Source organism: Coregonus clupeaformis, unplaced genomic scaffold (genome assembly GCF_020615455.1).
Source record: "Coregonus clupeaformis isolate EN_2021a unplaced genomic scaffold, ASM2061545v1 scaf0270, whole genome shotgun sequence".
Lineage (NCBI taxonomy): Eukaryota > Metazoa > Chordata > Actinopteri > Salmoniformes > Salmonidae > Coregonus > Coregonus clupeaformis.
The window spans coordinates 182,300-200,387 of NW_025533725.1; the positions used below are offsets into that span (position 1 = coordinate 182,300).

At 42.3% G+C, this 18,088-nt stretch overlaps 1 protein-coding gene and 1 non-coding gene across 2 annotated transcripts; both read left to right on the top strand.

Annotated features, from left to right (window-relative positions):
• Positions 1–1,439: 1,439 nt before the first annotated feature.
• Positions 1,440–16,483, top strand: LOC121554276 (splicing factor 1-like). The gene is given in 13 exon segments (XM_041867754.2): positions 1,440–1,848; positions 2,227–2,313; positions 2,316–2,357; positions 4,752–4,827; positions 10,387–10,539; positions 10,867–10,956; positions 11,098–11,281; positions 13,045–13,160; positions 13,300–13,407; positions 13,755–13,941; positions 14,156–14,417; positions 14,607–14,771; positions 15,013–16,483. Coding segments are annotated over 13 exon segments (2,052 nt in total). The 5' UTR covers positions 1,440–1,592; the 3' UTR covers positions 15,339–16,483.
• On the top strand, positions 13,543–13,667 carry LOC121554799. Its single transcript, XR_005997809.1, has one exon. It is a non-coding gene; the product is annotated as a small nucleolar RNA SNORA17 (small nucleolar RNA).
• Positions 16,484–18,088: the final 1,605 nt, after the last annotated feature.

The window sequence follows — 18,088 nt, forward strand, 5'->3', positions numbered from 1 at the left end:
TTAGACCGCTGCACCACTCGTGAGGCCCTCAACTTCTCATTTTTAATTAATTTGTAAAGATTTCTAAAAACATAATTCCAATTTGACATGGGGTATTGGGTGTAGGGCAGTGACAAATTCTTTTTTTAAATTCAGGCTGTAACACTAAATTTGGAAAAAGTCAAGGGGTGTGAATACTTTCTGAAGGCACTGTATATAAAGTGTAATATTGGGATGCAAATTCAAAATGGAATACATTTCAACTCTATATCTAACGTGGTACAGGTGTCTTCTTTTTTTAAGCCCAAATCAAATAATGTGGGAGGTGTATACTTTCAAATTAGATTTGTTTAAGACTACCAAGAAACACTCTGTGTGATCCTGATTTGTGTGATACTGATTTAGCCTACTGCAGTAAAATTAACTGTCCTCTCCAAGTTTAGCTGGAATTTAGCCCATAAGGATTTGACAAATGTGATTGGTTGATGATATGGCATTGGCCTACGGCTCTTCTTGCGCTGCGCATAATAGCAGATCTCAACAAAGATTGGAGAACTGTTTAACATCAGCAGCACCACATCCTTATGATATAATATCTTGTCGTAAGCGCAACGTGACTGCAAAAGAGACAGGTTGGAATGTAAATTTTCATTAAATGAATAGGACGTCTGACTGAAATATGGGACAAATCTACCTTTTTTCAAAAACAGTGTGTTTTAATTTGTTGATAAAATGCGGGACATGATTGTTTGGTTGCGGGACGCAGGAAAAGGGCCAATATTCGGGAATGTCCGCACAATCCGAGACGTTGTCACCGTAGATACTAAAGCAATAACAATTGATCAAGTGGACTTTGTCTCGCAAATTAATGTTAGATGTAAACTATGCAGACTAACAATGTGAATATCATGATTAGTAGATCTGTATAATCACATATTATTGCCCTATTATGTGGTCTGAATTTAGCAAAAGTGGATATTTTATTCTGGAAAATTTGAAACCAGAAGTCCTGCTGCTTGAGCAGTCAGCGTTTTAAAGCTGTGAGAGTGTATTGAAGTATTTTGGAATGCTAATGTTGAGTGTACCAACTCAGATTTAAATCATTTACACAAACAGATTTTGACAAAATGAGTCCGCGAATTCAAAGATGACCCAATCGTTTTTCGAGGAAGTTGAGCGATGGTAGATTGACCATGTGTTTTATCCAATAATAAGGACGGGCACAACAGTCACAACTGGGCGGTTGCGCGCGTGGGTAATGGTAGGCGGACACCAAATGTGAAAGCCTAATCAAAGAGTGTGGCTCAATGATTGTCAAGATACGAGTCCAATCGTTTTTCGAGGAAGTTGAGGGACGGCAGATTGACCCTATGTTTTTATCCAATGAAAAGCGGGAACGTTTCGGCTGGCACTGCTCTACACCAATAGCTGAGCTTCACTGTACAGTTGGTCCTCCTTTGTGACATTCCGCTGTGCGCCATCTTGTACCCGCACTGCGCGAGTGGAGAAGGTTGTGGCAGTCGTTGAGTTTAATATATATTATTCTATTTACAAGCGTTGGACGCCTACTTTAATTTGATACAACCTTAATTTGAAACAGAGCACATTTTGAAATGGCTACGGGAGCAAATGCAACCCCTCTGGGGAAGCTGCACCCGAGTATTGGCGCTAAACGAGGGTTTGAAGCCGGGCCCGGTGCGGGGTTAATGCCTACACCGGGGCCGCCTGTGTCCTTTCCCTCGCTACCGAATTTTCAGCCCCCAATTCCAAACGTCTCTTTCCCGCAAGTTCACCCAGTATTTACTGCGGTGGCTGCTTTTCCCAACCCGCCACAACCACCCCAAGGAGCAGGAATGCAGTCTCAGTCAGGTAAGCCAGGCTAACTAATTAGAGAAAGGTCTGGAGTGTAGGGCTGTATGCGCGAGGCTAATGTGACGTGTTGGGCTGAGCTAGCTAGCTAGAGATCTTTCAGACGCTGATAGCTAACGTTAACTAGCTGATCATTCTACGTTTACGTGAAACATTGCAACTTCAGACATGCATCTTATCACCCTGGCAAGTGAAGTGAACAAGATAAAGATAGCTATCCATGTATTAGTAATAGTTAACAAACAATGCGCGGTAGTTACTTTTAGCTGCGTAACGTTACTAACTTAACATTTAGCTAGTTGTCTGTTAAGACATTTGGAAATTCAGTCAACATGTATAAAGACTCAAGTTGAGAATACTCTCTATCTCATCTGTCAGACTTCGGTCAGAAAAAAGCCAGGAAAAGGAGCCGCTGGAATAGTGAGACACCCGACCAGAAGACAGTCATTCCTGGCATGCCCACCGTCATCCCCCTGGACTGACTCGGGATCAGGAGAGGGCCTATATAGGTAACCATCTTGTACACTACTGTATAACAGAACTGTACTGTAAACTGCACTGTACTAGTGTTTAGATTTACAGGAAATATGTAAAGTCAAGGGGTGTTACTGTAGCGTGTTCTTCTTTACCTGACCCTGTGGGATCCAATTGCCATGATTTCCTCACGTTGTGCATATTGAAATGTTATGCTTATTAGTTCATGACATGTTTGCTACATTTCATCAGTTTATTGAATCAGATAACAGGACATGTTGGGTCACTCACTGGTAGAGCAGGGAGACTGAGCAAAGTCCAGACTGGTGCATAACCACAAACTGTTTGAAATGCATTCATCAAGATGATTCAAGTACAGTATTTGCCAATACATTGACACAGCTTTGTCAAAAATGTAGCAACTGAAGCTATAATTCAAAATCATATTGCTCTAACGAAATTCAGTATTCTAATCCACTGAGTATACTAACTTATTGATGTGGAGTGTGAAGGAAGGCCATTGCCCTAAGACAAGGAGGTACAATAATGTGGTTCTCCTATAGCAAGTTTTTTGTGGCATTAAGGTTTGCATACCACTGGAAATCCATTAGCAAATCAGAAAGGTGTCACTGCTTGCCGTGTATTGTTTTGGGCTGCAGGTCACTGTCCCCTTGTACTTCACCAACTGCCCAGGCATGAAGGGGTCTACATTTACATTTTAGTCATTTAGCAGACGCTCTTATCCAGAGTGACTTACAGTTAGTGAGTGCATACATTTTCATACTGGCCCCCTGTGGGAAACGAAGCCACAACCCTGGCGTTGCAAGCGCCATGCACAACAAACTGAGCTACAGGGGACTATACCCATGTTGTCCTTGTAACATGCAAAATTATTCCTCGATCATACATGTGAGTTTAACGTGTGAGCAATGACGAAAGCATCATACTCATTTCCAGTGTATCCTTTAAAATAGGCACTCATCTGGATGTTTTCAGACCAAATTAGTTTAAGAAACAGTCGGCTTGACGCTAAATGCCTTTCAGCAGTAGTGTAACACCACCAAATTGGCTTTAAACACTTGTAGGGTGTGTGAAGCAGGTGAGTCTACCCCTCAATAACAGAATGGGTTATCAATGTCATTGTTAATGGTTGGTCTTCCTTGGTATGTAAACATTCATTTCTGCCAGGGTTGGGCGGTATCCAGATTTTGTATTTCTTGGTCCAGGAGGGGATTGATCGTCTGCTGTAACCAAGAAGCTTGATCTTGCAAGCTAGCCACTTAGCTAGCAAGTTAGCAAACCAAATGCATAGCTGGAGCCCTGAGCTGGATAAATTATTTGGCACATCTTAGATTGTTAACTTAAAGTTATAAGCAATTTCATCTTTTTTTTCCGTATTGAAAATCATACCGTCTGTATTTCAAAATACCTCAGTATATGGCATACCGCCCAAGCCTAATTTGTGCCTACCTTCTGTTCTCACTTCTATGTTTACATTGCTCATTCAAAACAAGAACTGAAAAAAACAGTCCAAAGGGATTTGTTGGAAGCACGTAAGATGAAATAGCAGTGAAATATCAATTCACATGGGCTGTCTTCAACTCTGGCATTGTTTCTCAATTAAACAAGAAACTTAATAATTGAGTAATTGTTGAATCTTGTCCGGAAGGGGTGGGAGTTTTTGGCAGTTGGGGGGGATAGGGTTAAATTCGGTCAATATCCCACATAGACAGAAATGTGCATGTGATGAGTGATTTATGTTTGTTCCTTCTCATTTTACATAACAAATAGCTCCTCAGCTGTAGCTCTACAGCAGTGCAGACAGTGACTCTTCAACTTTATTGATGTATATTGTGTTAGTCCTACTTGTGGATCAGGTTTCCCTTTTATGCCAAAGCCACATTCAACTACCGTCTTATGACAATGATATCAAATTTAAGTTAATCTTGAATTGATTGGGGTGGGGTTTGGAATGTGGTTAATTTATGCTGGCGGGCATCGAAAGGAACCCTGCTCTAATGATCCACTCCAAAATGTTGCTGTATAAACCCTTCATTACTGGGATGCCACATTTTTCATCCGTGCATTTGTAAAACATCCTGGAGCTTGTTTACTGTTGACGACAGTTCACTTTCAGTTCAATGAATTGGCTCTAGAGTTTTGCATGGTCATTTTGGTACCTCCGTTTCCCAGAAATGAAGAAGGGTTTTTACTCATGTAGAATATTTGCTGAAATTCAAAGTACATTTTATTCCCCTTGTATTTTCATGTAAATGATTCATCATTCTTTGTAGTCATGTGTTTTTGCCTCTCAAACAAATGAGACAGTGCTTGAATTTAGATTGCACTGTCTCCAGTTTAATGTTATTGTTGTAACCACATTTCTCTCCACCCTTCTTGTTTTTCTTTCCTAACCTGAATTCTTCCAGTCCAACTGCAGATCGAAGACCTGACTCGTAAACTGCGTACAGGAGACCTGGGAATCCCTGTTAACCCTGAGGACAGGTCGGGAAAAGTTTTAAACCCACGAACAGTAACATTTTCTCTACCTTCTTGTCGTTCTTTTGACGCCAAATGTTGGTCTTTGGTAAAATTATACATATTTCTCAGAAGATGCTTTAGGTCCTGAAGTTTAGTAGGTTTAGTAGCCACTGTGAGGACTAGTTATTATCCAGCAGTGGTAGTGCCATAATATAACATAGTAGCTTCATTTTGTCACCTGATATGCTTCTCCTTCCAGTAGTATTCAGGGATGTCATACTTCTAGGTGCTTATAGTCACAACTTCCAGGACGACTGAAGACTAAAGTTTTGCTCAGAATACATTTTGAAGTATTACTTTTCAGTGTGACATCCCAATCTGCAGGGTTGGGTAGGTTACTTTGTAAATGTAATCCGTTAGTTACTAGTTACCTGTCCAAAATTGTAATCAGAAACGTACCTTTTGGATTACCCAAACTCTGTAACGTACTTTTAGATTACTTCCCCTTAAGAGGCATTAGAAGAAGACAAAAAGGACCCATCAAAACATTTGGTGTGTCATCATAGTGGTCTCTGACTTGTGGTCAGTCTCGCTCAGGTGGAACAAACTCAAACTTGCACCTTTTTTCAATGCTGAATTGAATGTCATTGAGAAAACATAAAGGTGTCATAATGTACATTTTAGTCATTTAGCAGACGCTCTTATCTAGAGCGACTTACATTATTGCATTAATCTTAAGATAGTTAGGTGAGACAACAAATCACAATCGTAGCAAGTACATTTTCCCTCAACAAAGTAGTTATCAGAAAAGACAAGGGCATATGTGTGTGTATAACTAAACATTTTTAAACTACCCAACCCTGCCAATTTGTTAGATGTAGCTTTTAATTTATGAATTGGTAGGAATCTAAATTGGAAGGAGTAAAAAGTGGTAATTATATCAACCTTATGGCTCTGAGTTGTTATGGTGTGCTGTGAAGTTACCATGGTCACCTCTCTGGTTAACTTGGTGTTCAAGCATTTCCAGTTTATGTTTATACCCATCAAAATGAGCCTCGTTAGAGTTTCTATTCTTATAATATTCTTATATTCCATAATTATTTTCTTATACTTAAATGGTATCATTGTTTCCTGACAGATGGCATTATTACTATGCTTTACTTTGTGCTCTGTCAAAAGACAATTGCCTTCATATTCTGAACTCCCCTATGTATTTATTTGGACAATGAAGCTAAAATGTTTAATTTGGCTCTACACTCCAGCATTTTGGATTTGGTATCAAATGTTTTATGAGGCGAAAGTACAGAATGTCACCTTTTATTTGTGGGGATTTTCATACATATCTGTTTTACCGTTTAGAAATGAATGAACTTGATGTATGTAGTCCCCCCCCCCCTCATTTGAAAGTGTATAAACAGTTTTCAGTGGGGTATGAGCCCGGTTGCATAAAACATCATAAGTGTTTGCCTTAAGGAATACTTTTCCCTTGTTTAAGGGTGTTGCATAGAGCCCCTCAAAAATGTCCTTAGGTAAGGGCATACTTAAGGGGCTATACGGTAGTTTGAAGGCATGTATGGCAAAAAGAGTATCTGGTTACCATGGAGATGGCCTGATTCACTGACTAAACATTTCATCAAAGAGATCGCTTTCATTTTGTGAGATAGCGAAATAGAACTTTAACAGTCAAGACAGGATAACCACATTGCTTCAGAAGATAATAAACAATGTTTCTTGTAGTTACTTTTTTCTCAACTTGTTTATATTACTTTCTAGTATGTCAAGGTAGCTTACAGAATAGCTATAGCTAACCAGCCAGCTAGCTTTGTAACAATGGATTGTGCACCTTCCATTGTTTAGCTAAATTGCTAGCTGGTTGATGTTTTCCTTTTGTAACCAGAGCAGATGAGATCAACATTCACCTCCACAAATGCTGTTTACATTGATATCCATACATAATGAAGCAGTTAAGGGACGTCATAGGCACCCTTAACTTTTTCCCTTAATTTAAGGGGGAAATTCACCTTAAAATGTTTTGTGCAACTGACTTAAAGTTAAGGAAACTTTTAAGGGAAAAGATATGGGGGAAATTAACTTAGATGTTTTATGCAACCAGGCCATGATCTTTGTTCCATTGTAACTTTCTCACTCATCATTATTCACAGTTCATTCATGATTATCCAGAATCATGGTAGCATCCACCTGAATCTAGACGTGTTCAAAAAAACATTATATTCTAATTTACAATATAAGTGACTACAAAATTGCACAGTACATTATTTATCATTCAGTTCCTATTGGGCAAAACATAACCCGAAACACAAACTGCGAATGCATCCAACAAGTTTGACGAGCCACAAGCTTGATGTAGTGTGCTAGGAATATGGAACCAAATACTACACTTTTGACTACTTTAATACGCTATAAGGGAATTTGGCCAAATACTTATATATATTTATTCAAATGGAGGGACTAGATGCATAAAGTGCCTTCATTACTAAACGGTAGAAGATGTATGAAAATACCCCCAAATAAAAGTGTACATTTTGTACTGTCGCCTCATATGAAACATCCAATCCAAAATTCTGGAGTATAGAGCCCAAAAAAAAAAAAAGTAAATACGTAGGGGAGTGTATATCACGCTTACTATATATTTCCTACTGCCTTAGCTGTGACCTCTTGTATTTATCTTTTATCATTTGTTGACTATAATTGAGTTAATATGTCCACATGTGCATCCTGGTTTAGCCATTTTCTGTCAACTCAGATGTTGACAATGTGTTTGTGAATTTTTTAGAATGCATCTTAGATGAACAACATTTCTCCAACTTAAAAGTAGGTTTGGGTCAATACTTATGACTAAGTTAATCTATTATTGATTTAACATCTTATTATGATTGCTTATAATGTTGAATATTTGTGATTGCCAGAATGCATATTTCTCCTTTTGATAGTCATGTAGCTGTAAGTTAAAGTGAGTAAGTAGACCTAGATCTAATATCTTAAATAGTTATATAAAGATATACAGACTAACTAGGACAAGTTTGGTTTTCAGTAATGGGGTTTCTTTAGAATAACCTGTTTCTGCCAGTGCTTGACTTTAATCCTAATGTGTTACCTTTTTTTCTTGGCTTGTCTCGTCAATTCAAATGGTCCAACCATTGTTAGATTCCACCTGAAACCTGACAAATTAACTTTTAACCGTTGGGTGTTTTTCCATGGTCATTAATGGGTTTTCCATAATGAAGCTTCCCGAAGTTCCGCCCAGTGGGTTCGACAGTATTCCAGGCGGAACTTTGAGGCTCTGGAGGAGAAACCCCTCTGATCCTGACTATTCCGGAACGACACAGATTGGCTCTGACACTGTAGTAGTCTGCATAAGCATCTATTATTCCAGCAGGAAATGTCATATTGTGTGAGATTGATATCTCTTTGTTGGCCACAGTCCCTGTCATCTGTACTTGACATAGTTTCATTATAATCTTAATCAGATATTTCCACAGCGACAACAAAAAGCTCATCGCAGGACGCTAATATTGTCACTCCAACAAATAACGGGAGTGTTTCAGGTTGTCACCGGTGGAAATTTCAAGATATAAAAAGAGAAACCTTTCCTCTATTTCGATTTTTCTACTTTTCCTCTCCTGAATTGTTCATCGACCAAATGTTAGCTCTCTTGTGGGAGAGCGCACAATGAAAAGGGTTAACGTCTAATCATAATTCATTTTCTCTAACCCCAAATTACCCCTCGCCAACTTAACCTTTTTCAAGCGCAGAGCCTCTTTAACGCAGCGAAACAGGTTTTCAGGTGTTCCATCCAAGGGGAGGTATGGACCTGGCTTAAACACCCTCCACCTCAGCATCCAATATGGCACCGTCCGACTCCCAAAGCCAGCGGTTCCTTGAGGAATGCTTCCTTTTTTTTTATTGCCCACCCCCTTCCCTTTACAACCTGTATGCAGGATTATTTTTTCTTTTTTTCTTCTATACTGAACAAAAATATAAACGCAAAATGCAACAATTTCTAAGATTTTTCTGAGTTACAGTTCATATAAGGAAATCATTCAATTGAACAATTCATTAGGCCCTAATCTATGGATTTCACATGACTGGGAATACAGATATGCATCTGTTGGTCACAGATACCTTTAAAAGAAAAGGTAGGGGGCGTGGATCAGAAAACCAGTCAGTATCAGGTGTGATCACCATTTACCTCATGCAACTCCTTTGCAGAGTTGATCAGGCTGTTGATTGTGGCCTGTGGAATGTTGTCCCACTTCTCTTCAATGGCTGTGCGAAGTTGCTGGATATTGGCGAGAACTGGAACACGCTGTCGTACATGTCGATCCAGAGCATCCCAAACATGCTTAATGGGTGACATGTCTGGTGAGTATGCAGGCCATGGAAGAACTGGGACATTTTCAGCTTCCATGAATTGTGTACAGATCCTTGCGGCATGGGGCCGTGCATTATCATGCTGAAACATTAGGTGATGGCGGTGGATGAATGGCACGATAATGGGCCTCAGGATCTCGTCACGGTATTGCTGTGCATTCAAATTGCCATTGATAAAATGCAATTGTTCATTGTCCCTAGCTTATGTCTGCCCATACCATAACCCCACACCCATCATGGGGCACTCTGTTCACAATGTTGACATCAGCAAACCGCTCCCACACGACGCCATGCACGTGGTGTGCGGTTGTGAGGCCGGTTGGATGTACTGCCAAATTGTCTAAAATGACGTTTGAGGCGGCTTATGGTAGAGAAATTAACATTCAATTCTCTGGCAACAGCTCAGGTGGACATTCCTGCAGTCAGCATGCCAATTGCATGCTCCCTCAACTTGAGACATCTGTGGCATTGTGTTGTGTGACACAACTGCACATTTTAGAGTGGCCTTTTATTGTCCTCAGCACAAGGTGCACCTGTGTAGTGAATATTCTGTTAAATCAGCTTGTTGATATGCCACACTTGTCAGGTGGATGGATGATCTTGGCAATGGAGAAATGCTCATCAACAGGGATGAGAAATAAGCTTTTTGTGCCTATGGAATATTTCTGTGATCTTTTATATTTGCTTATGAAACATGGGACCAACATGTTGCGTTCATATTTTTGTTCAGTGTAGATAGATTTAGTTGTTGAAGTGGTGGTTGCCCCTTCAGAATAGTCTTTATTTCATATCACAAGGTGATATGTCCCCATTTTTCAGACGTGTATAAAATCCCAGAACCCAATTGGCCATTCAAACGCTACAGCCTAGTAGCAACCGAAATTTCCCTTTGAGAATGCAGAAAGTAACACCAATATTGATAATATCTCATAACAAGCCCTATGAGAGAGAACTTTTTTTTTCTCCACCAGTGACCCAAATGCTTGCCGTAACCATTCTTTCTCTTGCTTTCCCTTCACTGATAAGTGGCTTGGGGACATGGCCATGCTATTATCAAGTGTTCCTTAAAATGTTTTATTTCGTGGTAACATTATTTAAGGCTTAGTTAGACATAGGGAAACTTGTGTATGATTGTCAATGGTCTTAGAGATATTAATGGTTGTCTGTCTGTACTCTCTCCCCCTCCCCAAGGTCCCCGTCTCCAGAGCCCATCTACAACAGCGAGGGGAAGAGGCTGAACACCAGGGAGTACCGCACACGCAAGAAGATCGAGGAGGAGCGTCACTCTCTCATCACCGATATGGTGGCACTCAACCCTGAGTTCAAGCCCCCTGCTGACTACAAGTATGTGTCCTGTTTTCTCTATCTCCTAACATAGTCTTGTTTATTTGGATCCCCATTAGCTGTTACTAGAGCAACATCTGTTTATCCTCTAGTTTGTTTCCCCCTCCCCCCAGAATTGTTTATTTCTTGTTTGTTCCCTATGGCGTTTGGTGATATCTCATTTTCATTTCCCTTTATGGTCTGTCTGAGTTTCAGAGCTATTGCTGTATGTCTTTGGTAGTTTTATGACTTCTGAGAACAGCCATGCTTTATTTTCTTCACCTTGGCTTGAATGTGTAGAGGCTGGGTTATAGCCTTCACTATACTGAACATAATTGTCCCCCACAGGCCCCCAGCTACTAGGGTCAACGACAAGGTGATGATCCCACAGGACGAGTACCCCGAGATTAACTTTGTTGGGTTGCTCATTGGGCCACGGTGAGCTATAAGCCTTTACCATGGATCTATCTAATGTTCCCTTGTGTTGTGGGTCTATTTGGGGGTTTACTTGGAAGTCCAGTAGGTGGTGCCTATGAGTCCTTACTACACACACTGAGTATGTTACTTGTGTCCTTGCAGTGGCAACACCCTGAAGAACATAGAGAAGGAGTGCTGTGCCAAGATCATGATCCGTGGCAAGGGCTCTGTGAAGGAGGGCAAGGTGGGCCGTAAGGACGGCCAGATGCTGCCAGGGGAGGATGAGCCGCTGCACGCCCTGGTCACCGCCAACACCATGGAGAATGTCAAGAAGGCGGTGGAACAGGTCAGCTCACACCCCCACACCCATCACACTCTCAACTTGTTCTCGTTATCTACTAGCTTACAGTGAGGGGAAAAAAGTATTTGATCCCCTGCTGATTTTGTACGTTTGCCCACTGACAAAGAAATGATCAGTCTAACTTTAATGGTAGGTTTATTTGAACAGTGAGAGACAGAATAACAACAAATAAATCTAGAAAAACGCATGTCAAAAATGTTATAAATTGAATTGTATTTTAATGAAGGAAATAAGTATTTGACCCCCTCTCAATCAGAAAGATTTCTGGCTCCCAGGTGTCTTTTATACAGGTAACAAACTGAGATTAGGAGCACACTCTTAAAGGGAGTGCTCCTAATCTCAGTTTGTTACCTGTATAAAAGACACCTGTCCACAGAAGCAATCAATCAATCAGATTCCAAACTCTCCACCATGGCCAAGACCAAAGAGCTCTCCAAGGATGTCAGGGACAAGATTGTAGACCTACACAAGGCTGGAATGGGCTACAAGACCATCGCCAAGCAGCTTGGTGAGAAGGTGACAACAGTTGGTGCGATTATTCGCAAATGGAAGAAACACAAAATAACTGTCAATCTCCCTCGGCCTGGGGCTCCATGCAAGATCTCACCTCATGGAGTTACAATGATCATGAGAACGGTGAGGAATCAGCCCAGAACTACACGGGAGGATCTTGTCAATGATCTCAAGGCAGCTGGGACCATAGTCACCAAGAAAACAATTGGTAACACACTACGCCGTGAAGGACTGAAATCCTGCAGCGCCCGCAAGGTCCCCCTGCTCAAGAAAGCACATATACAGGCCTGTCTGAAGTTTGCCAATGAACATCTGAATGATTCAGAGGAGAACTGTGTGAAAGTGTTGTGGTCAGATGAGACCAAAATGGAGCTCTTTGGTATCAACTCAACTCGCCGTGTTTGGAGGAGGAGGAATGCTGCCTATGACCCCAAGAATACCATCCCTACCGTCAAACATGGAGGTGGAAACATTATACTTTGGGGGTGATTTTCAGCTAAGGGGACAGGACAACTACACTGCATCAAAGGGACGATGGACGGGGCCATGTACCGTCAAATCTTGGGTGAGAACCTCCTTTCCTCAGCCAGGGCATTGAAAATGGGTCGTGGATGGGTATTCCAGCATGACCCAAAACACACGGCCAAGGCAACAAAGGAGTGGCTCAAGAAGAAGCACATTAAGGTCCTGGAGTGGCCTAGCCAGTCTCCAGACCTTAATCCCATAGAACATCTGTGGAGGGAGCTGAAGGTTCGAGTTGCCAAACATCAGGCTCGAAACCTTAATGACTTGGAGAAGATCTACAAAGAGGAGTGGGACAAAATCCCTCCTGAGATGGGTGCAAACCTGGTGGCCAACTACAAGAAACGTCTGACCTCTGTGATTGCCAACAAGGGTTTTGCCACGATGTACTAAGTCATGTTTTGCAGAGGGGTCAAATACTTATTTCCCTAATTAAAATGCAAATCAATTTATAACATTTTTTACATGCGTTTTTCTGGATTTTTTTGTTGTTATTCTGTCTCTCACTGTTCAAATAAACCTACCATTTTAAAATTATAGACTGATCATTTCTTTGTCAGTGGGCAAAGGTACAAAATCAGCAGGGGATCAAATACTTTTTTCCCTCACTGTACCTTTCAGTGTCTTTTGAGTTGTATTATACTGCCACTATGCAGTTGTAGTTTGATTTGTCCACACATGCTGAGAGTGGTCCAATCTTGTCTCCTCCGTAGATCCGTACCATCCTGAAGCAGGGCATCGAGACCCCCGAGGACCAGAACGACCTGAGGAAGATGCAGCTGAGGGAGCTGGCCAGACTCAACGGGACCCTGAGAGAGGACGACAACCGGTGAGCCTGCCACATTTTGACAGCAGCCATTCTGTGACGGTTGCATAATCACAGGTACCCTGCCTGGCCTGGATACATGTGCTCTCCTCTTCACTTCTCTTGGTTAAATATGAAATGTTTCTCTTTGTTCCCCCCCCAGGATCCTTCGTCCGTGGCAGAGCACTGAACCCCGCAGTGTCACCAACACCACCCTCTGTACCAAGTGTGGTGGCGCAGGCCACATCTCCTCTGACTGCAAGTTCACCAGGTAACTAACCAGCTACATACTGTTACATAAAGGATTTCTGGTCAGAAAGCAGTCTTTTTGCTTGCACACATTGAATGACTTTGAAACCAGATTATTTTAGCTAACCCAATCTGGTTCTTGAGATGATGCCAGGAACCTGCCCCTTGAGGCGTTGCAGTCCGACTGTAAGTGTGGAGCCTGTGTCATGAGGGGTGGAGAGTGACATGGCTATGTCTACGCAGAGGTCCCAGAACAGTGGCTACTTGGAGTGATCATAGCGCCGACTGAAAAACTAAAGAAAATAAGGCCATTCAGGATCTTTTCCAAAAACCTGCCATGCATTAAAAGGAACTCTCTCCTCTCTCTAGCTCCTTTGCGGCGCCCAGGGCCGGTGAGCCTCCCCAGTCTGCCCAGGACAAGGCCCGTATGGACAAGGAGTATCTGTCCCTCATGGCTGAACTGGGCGAGGCCCCTGTGCCCTCCTCTGGCGGGGGACACTCCAACAACCAGAACAGTGGCCACAACAGAGGCATCAACAACAACCAGCCACCACCGGTGAGTTAAGTGAAGTGACTAGCACGACCTGAGCTTCCATTTTCTTAGTCTAGCCATAAAATAGGCCTTATGTTCCAAGTTAGAAGATTCATGGATGCTTTTTTGGTGCCTGAGGAGATTGAGTTTCATCAGCAGACAAGCTTACAGACGAGACGATAAAGAATACAAGCCATAAGCCAAAAAGTGCCTCTTGTCTCACTCTGTCTTTATGCAGCAGAGCCGTCCTCCCTGGATGAACTCTGGCCAGTCTGAGAACAGGAACTTCAACAGCATGCACAGAGGCCATGGTGGTCATGGCAACCAACACGGTGGTCATGGCAACCACGGGGGTCATGGAGGTCACGGAGGTCACCACAACTACCCACCCCCCATGTCCAACATGGGAGGGCACAACATGCCCCCCAACAACGGAATGCCACCCCCGTGGATGCAGCCCCCACCGCCCCCAATGGGCCAGGGACATGGACACCATATGGGTAAGAGAGACACCGCCTGCTGTTGAAATGGGCTGTCTTGTTTCCATGTTGTTATCCCAGTTTGTAAATTGCGTTTGTGGTGTCATGTACACATACATTTTAATAAACACAGGCCATCTGTGCTTTGTCTTTGTAAACCAATCGGTTGTGGCATCTTGTGTCCCTTCATATTTTCTCGTTTGTCTTCAGGTCTGCTGCCACCACCCATGGGTATGATGCCACCACCACCTCCGCCCCCCAACAACCAGCCTCCCCCGCCACCCTCGGGCCCCCTGCCACCATGGCAACAGCAGGCCCCCCCACCCCCTCCCGCCAGCAGCATGGCCACTAGTGCACCACTGCCATGGCAACAGAGTAAGAACACTAGATGCAGGCTCTTTGTTTCTGAAGCTTTGGCCTGTTAAACAGAGAAGTACAGCCAGTTTCTCACACTTTTCATGTTAGCTTTTGGAGATTTGACACATGGCTGCTTTACATAGAAAATGTTTGAAGTATTTCCTCATTCCTGTAATATCTTAGAGGGATTTCCAACGTTGAATAAGTGCAGCATGTTTTTTCTTGAATGTCATACTAACTAAAGTTCTTTCCTCCCCAGATACCACCACAACGTCCAGTCCTGGCACTGGCAACCTGCCACCCTGGCAGCAGCCCCAACAGTCCGCCTCGGCCACCCAGCCTCCCCCCCCCATGGGCAACCCCTCCATGGTCCCTCCACCACCTGGGGTCCAGCCCCCTCTCCCCCCCGGCGCCCCTCCTCCCCCTCCTCCCCCACCCCCCGGCTCGGCCGGCATGATGTATGCCCCTCCTCCCCCCCCGCCCATGGACCCCTCCAACTTTGTCACCATGATGGGGATGGGTGTGACGGGCATGCCCCCCTTCGGTATGCCCCCCGCACCACCACCTCCACCCCCCCAGAATTAAACTCCCTTTGTACCCCCCTGGTTCCTCAGTCTCAACCACACAGCCCTCCCAAATGTTACCCAACACCAAGGACTCGCAGCACACCACACAACCAGCTACCCAATGGACTGATACACAGCTCTGCCCAGGGCATATCGTTTTTGTTCAGTAAAATGACATGACCAGTGCTATAGTCTCTTAATCACAGTCCTGGTTGACGTGCAGAGAAACTCCTCGAACAAGGGAGGTGGTGTGGTTGAATTTGTACATTTGCTTTACTGAATGTTTCTGTTTTTAAAAGTTAGTGTTTTTGATCACTATTTTGCAGGGCTTACTCCCTCCATGGTTGGTTTATAACAATCTCACCATCTCTCACACCAAATAAATCACCTCAAACAAAAGCTTTGGTTTGCCAACTGGACTCAAGCTGAAGTTTAGTAATGATTTGTTTTCATTTGCGTGATCTTTTACTGTTCAGATTATCCAGCCAATTTTGTAGGCATGGCAGTCCAATGGACTCGAGCTTCATTCGTCATGTTCCATTCATTTGCTGTGGTTTCACGGAGCTGAATATTTTTGTAATTAAACCTGATGTGAAGTGTAATTGCTCAGATCTTTTGGATGTGAGAATCTCCTTCCTAATTTTGTCAGAAAAACGGGTATTTTGTAATACTGTCTGATTTCATATAGGTTTTGGGTTCTATCAACTTGTTTGCATAATTTCTAATCCCCTATTATTATTTTTTAACCCTGTAAACTGTTTCTAGTTAACTTTTTCCCAAGATGCAAATTCATTTAGGTCCATGAGGATGCAGCAGGGAAAAGGACTTTGTATCCAACAGCGAGTTGGCTTGAAAGATGCTCTGAACTTCTTCAATTCTAAGGGAGTCTGATCGTATGCTCGATTGTTCTGTTAAAAACCTCTCCCCTCCTTGCTTTGATATGTAGCTGTATGCAGTGCTTATATCACTTCAGCAACATTGCTTTCTGTTCCCTTTAGTTGCTTAATGAGAAAAAAAGAAGAGAAGGAATGTTTGATGGCGTTATACAATTGTATTTTTACTCTATTTTTGGAATTGGTTTGTCAGCCTTGTGTTCGGTCTAGCCTGAATGAATAGTCCTTGCAATGTTGCTTGATTGTTATTAAACTGATTATCTTTAACTAATTTTGCAGCCATTTTTTATTCTGTCTTTCCTCACTGACGCTTGAATACAGCTTCCACAGACCATTGTTTTAATCCGTCTAGACAGAATGCTTGCTCAGCCTCACTCAATTTATATAACATCCCAGTCATGAGGCTGTTTTCTATGTCTGCAGTCCTGCATCCAAGATAACAAGTAGTTTTGCTTTTTTACTTTAGTTTGTCTTTCACACATCTTTTGTGTAAATAAATCTTGCAGGTAAAAACATGATAAAGGTGTGCAGGGGAGGTTGGGTTTATATGAAAACCACACCAAAAAAAAGTAATTACAATTGAACATGATAGATTCAGTGTTAAAAAAAAAACATGTTTCCTGTGTGTGTTAGGCTACATGTAGGAGGAGAGACTACTGGATCATTTAGTTAATCAGGCTGACTGACCCCTATTCTATGCTTGAAGTTATTGAGGGATGATGATTTGGCAATGTGAAGATAGAGGTTCCATACTTTGGGATTCCTATCTGAAAGAGAATGGACTGTGTGGTGGGGAGGTTGAAGGTTATCTGAGTGTCTTGTGTTGTATGCATGGATTTCAGAATTAACCTGGAAGAATCCATTGAACGGTTTGGGTGGGAGGTATTTGTAGATTAAGGTGCAGTCGACATGTAAGCGCAAGTCTGACAATTTGGTCAGTGTGTAATGTGAAATTCCAGCAAATGGTAATTTACCATTTTACAATATGATATATGGGTAAAGTTATTTGAAATCATTCACTTTTTGACAGCATCCATTTTGATTTAAACAAACAAAACTTTCCATACATGTTTGCCCATGGAAGAAGTGGTCAGAAAGTGACTTTTTGGACCTGAATGCCAAAACATTCAGGAGATTAAGGTGCTCAAAGTTTACCCAATTTGTGTACCCCACAATACCATGGGACATGTCTATATCACTGGAAAATATAAATCTTTGAGTTTGATATACAGTGGGGAAAAAAAGTATTTAGTCAGCCACCAATTGTGCAAGTTCTCCCACTTAAAAAGATGAGAGAGGCCTGTAATTTCCATCATAGGTACACGGCAACTATGACAGACAAATTGAGAAAATAAATCCAGAAATTCACATTGTAGGATTTTTAATGAATTTATTTGCAGATTATGGTGGAAAATAAGTATTTGGTCACCTACAAACAAGCAAGATTTCTGGCTCTCACAGACCTGTAACTTCTTCTTTAAGAGGCTCCTCTGTCCTCCACTCGTTACCTGTATTAATGGCGCCTGTTTGAACTTATCAGTATAAAAGACACCAGTCCACAACCTCAAACAGTCACACTCCAAACTCCACTATGGCCAAGACCAAAGAGCTGTCAAAGGACACCAGAAACAAAATTGTAGACCTGCACCAGGCTGGGAAGACTGAATCTGCAATAGGTAAGCAGCTTGGTTTGAAGAAATCAACTGTGGGAGCAATTATTAGGAAATGGAAGACCACTGATAATCTCCCTCGATCTGGGGCTCCACGCAAGATCTCACCCCGTGGGGTCAAAATGATCACAAGAACGGTGAGCAAAAATCCCAGAACCACACGGGGGGACCTAGTGAATGACCTGCAGAGAGCTGGGACCAAAGTA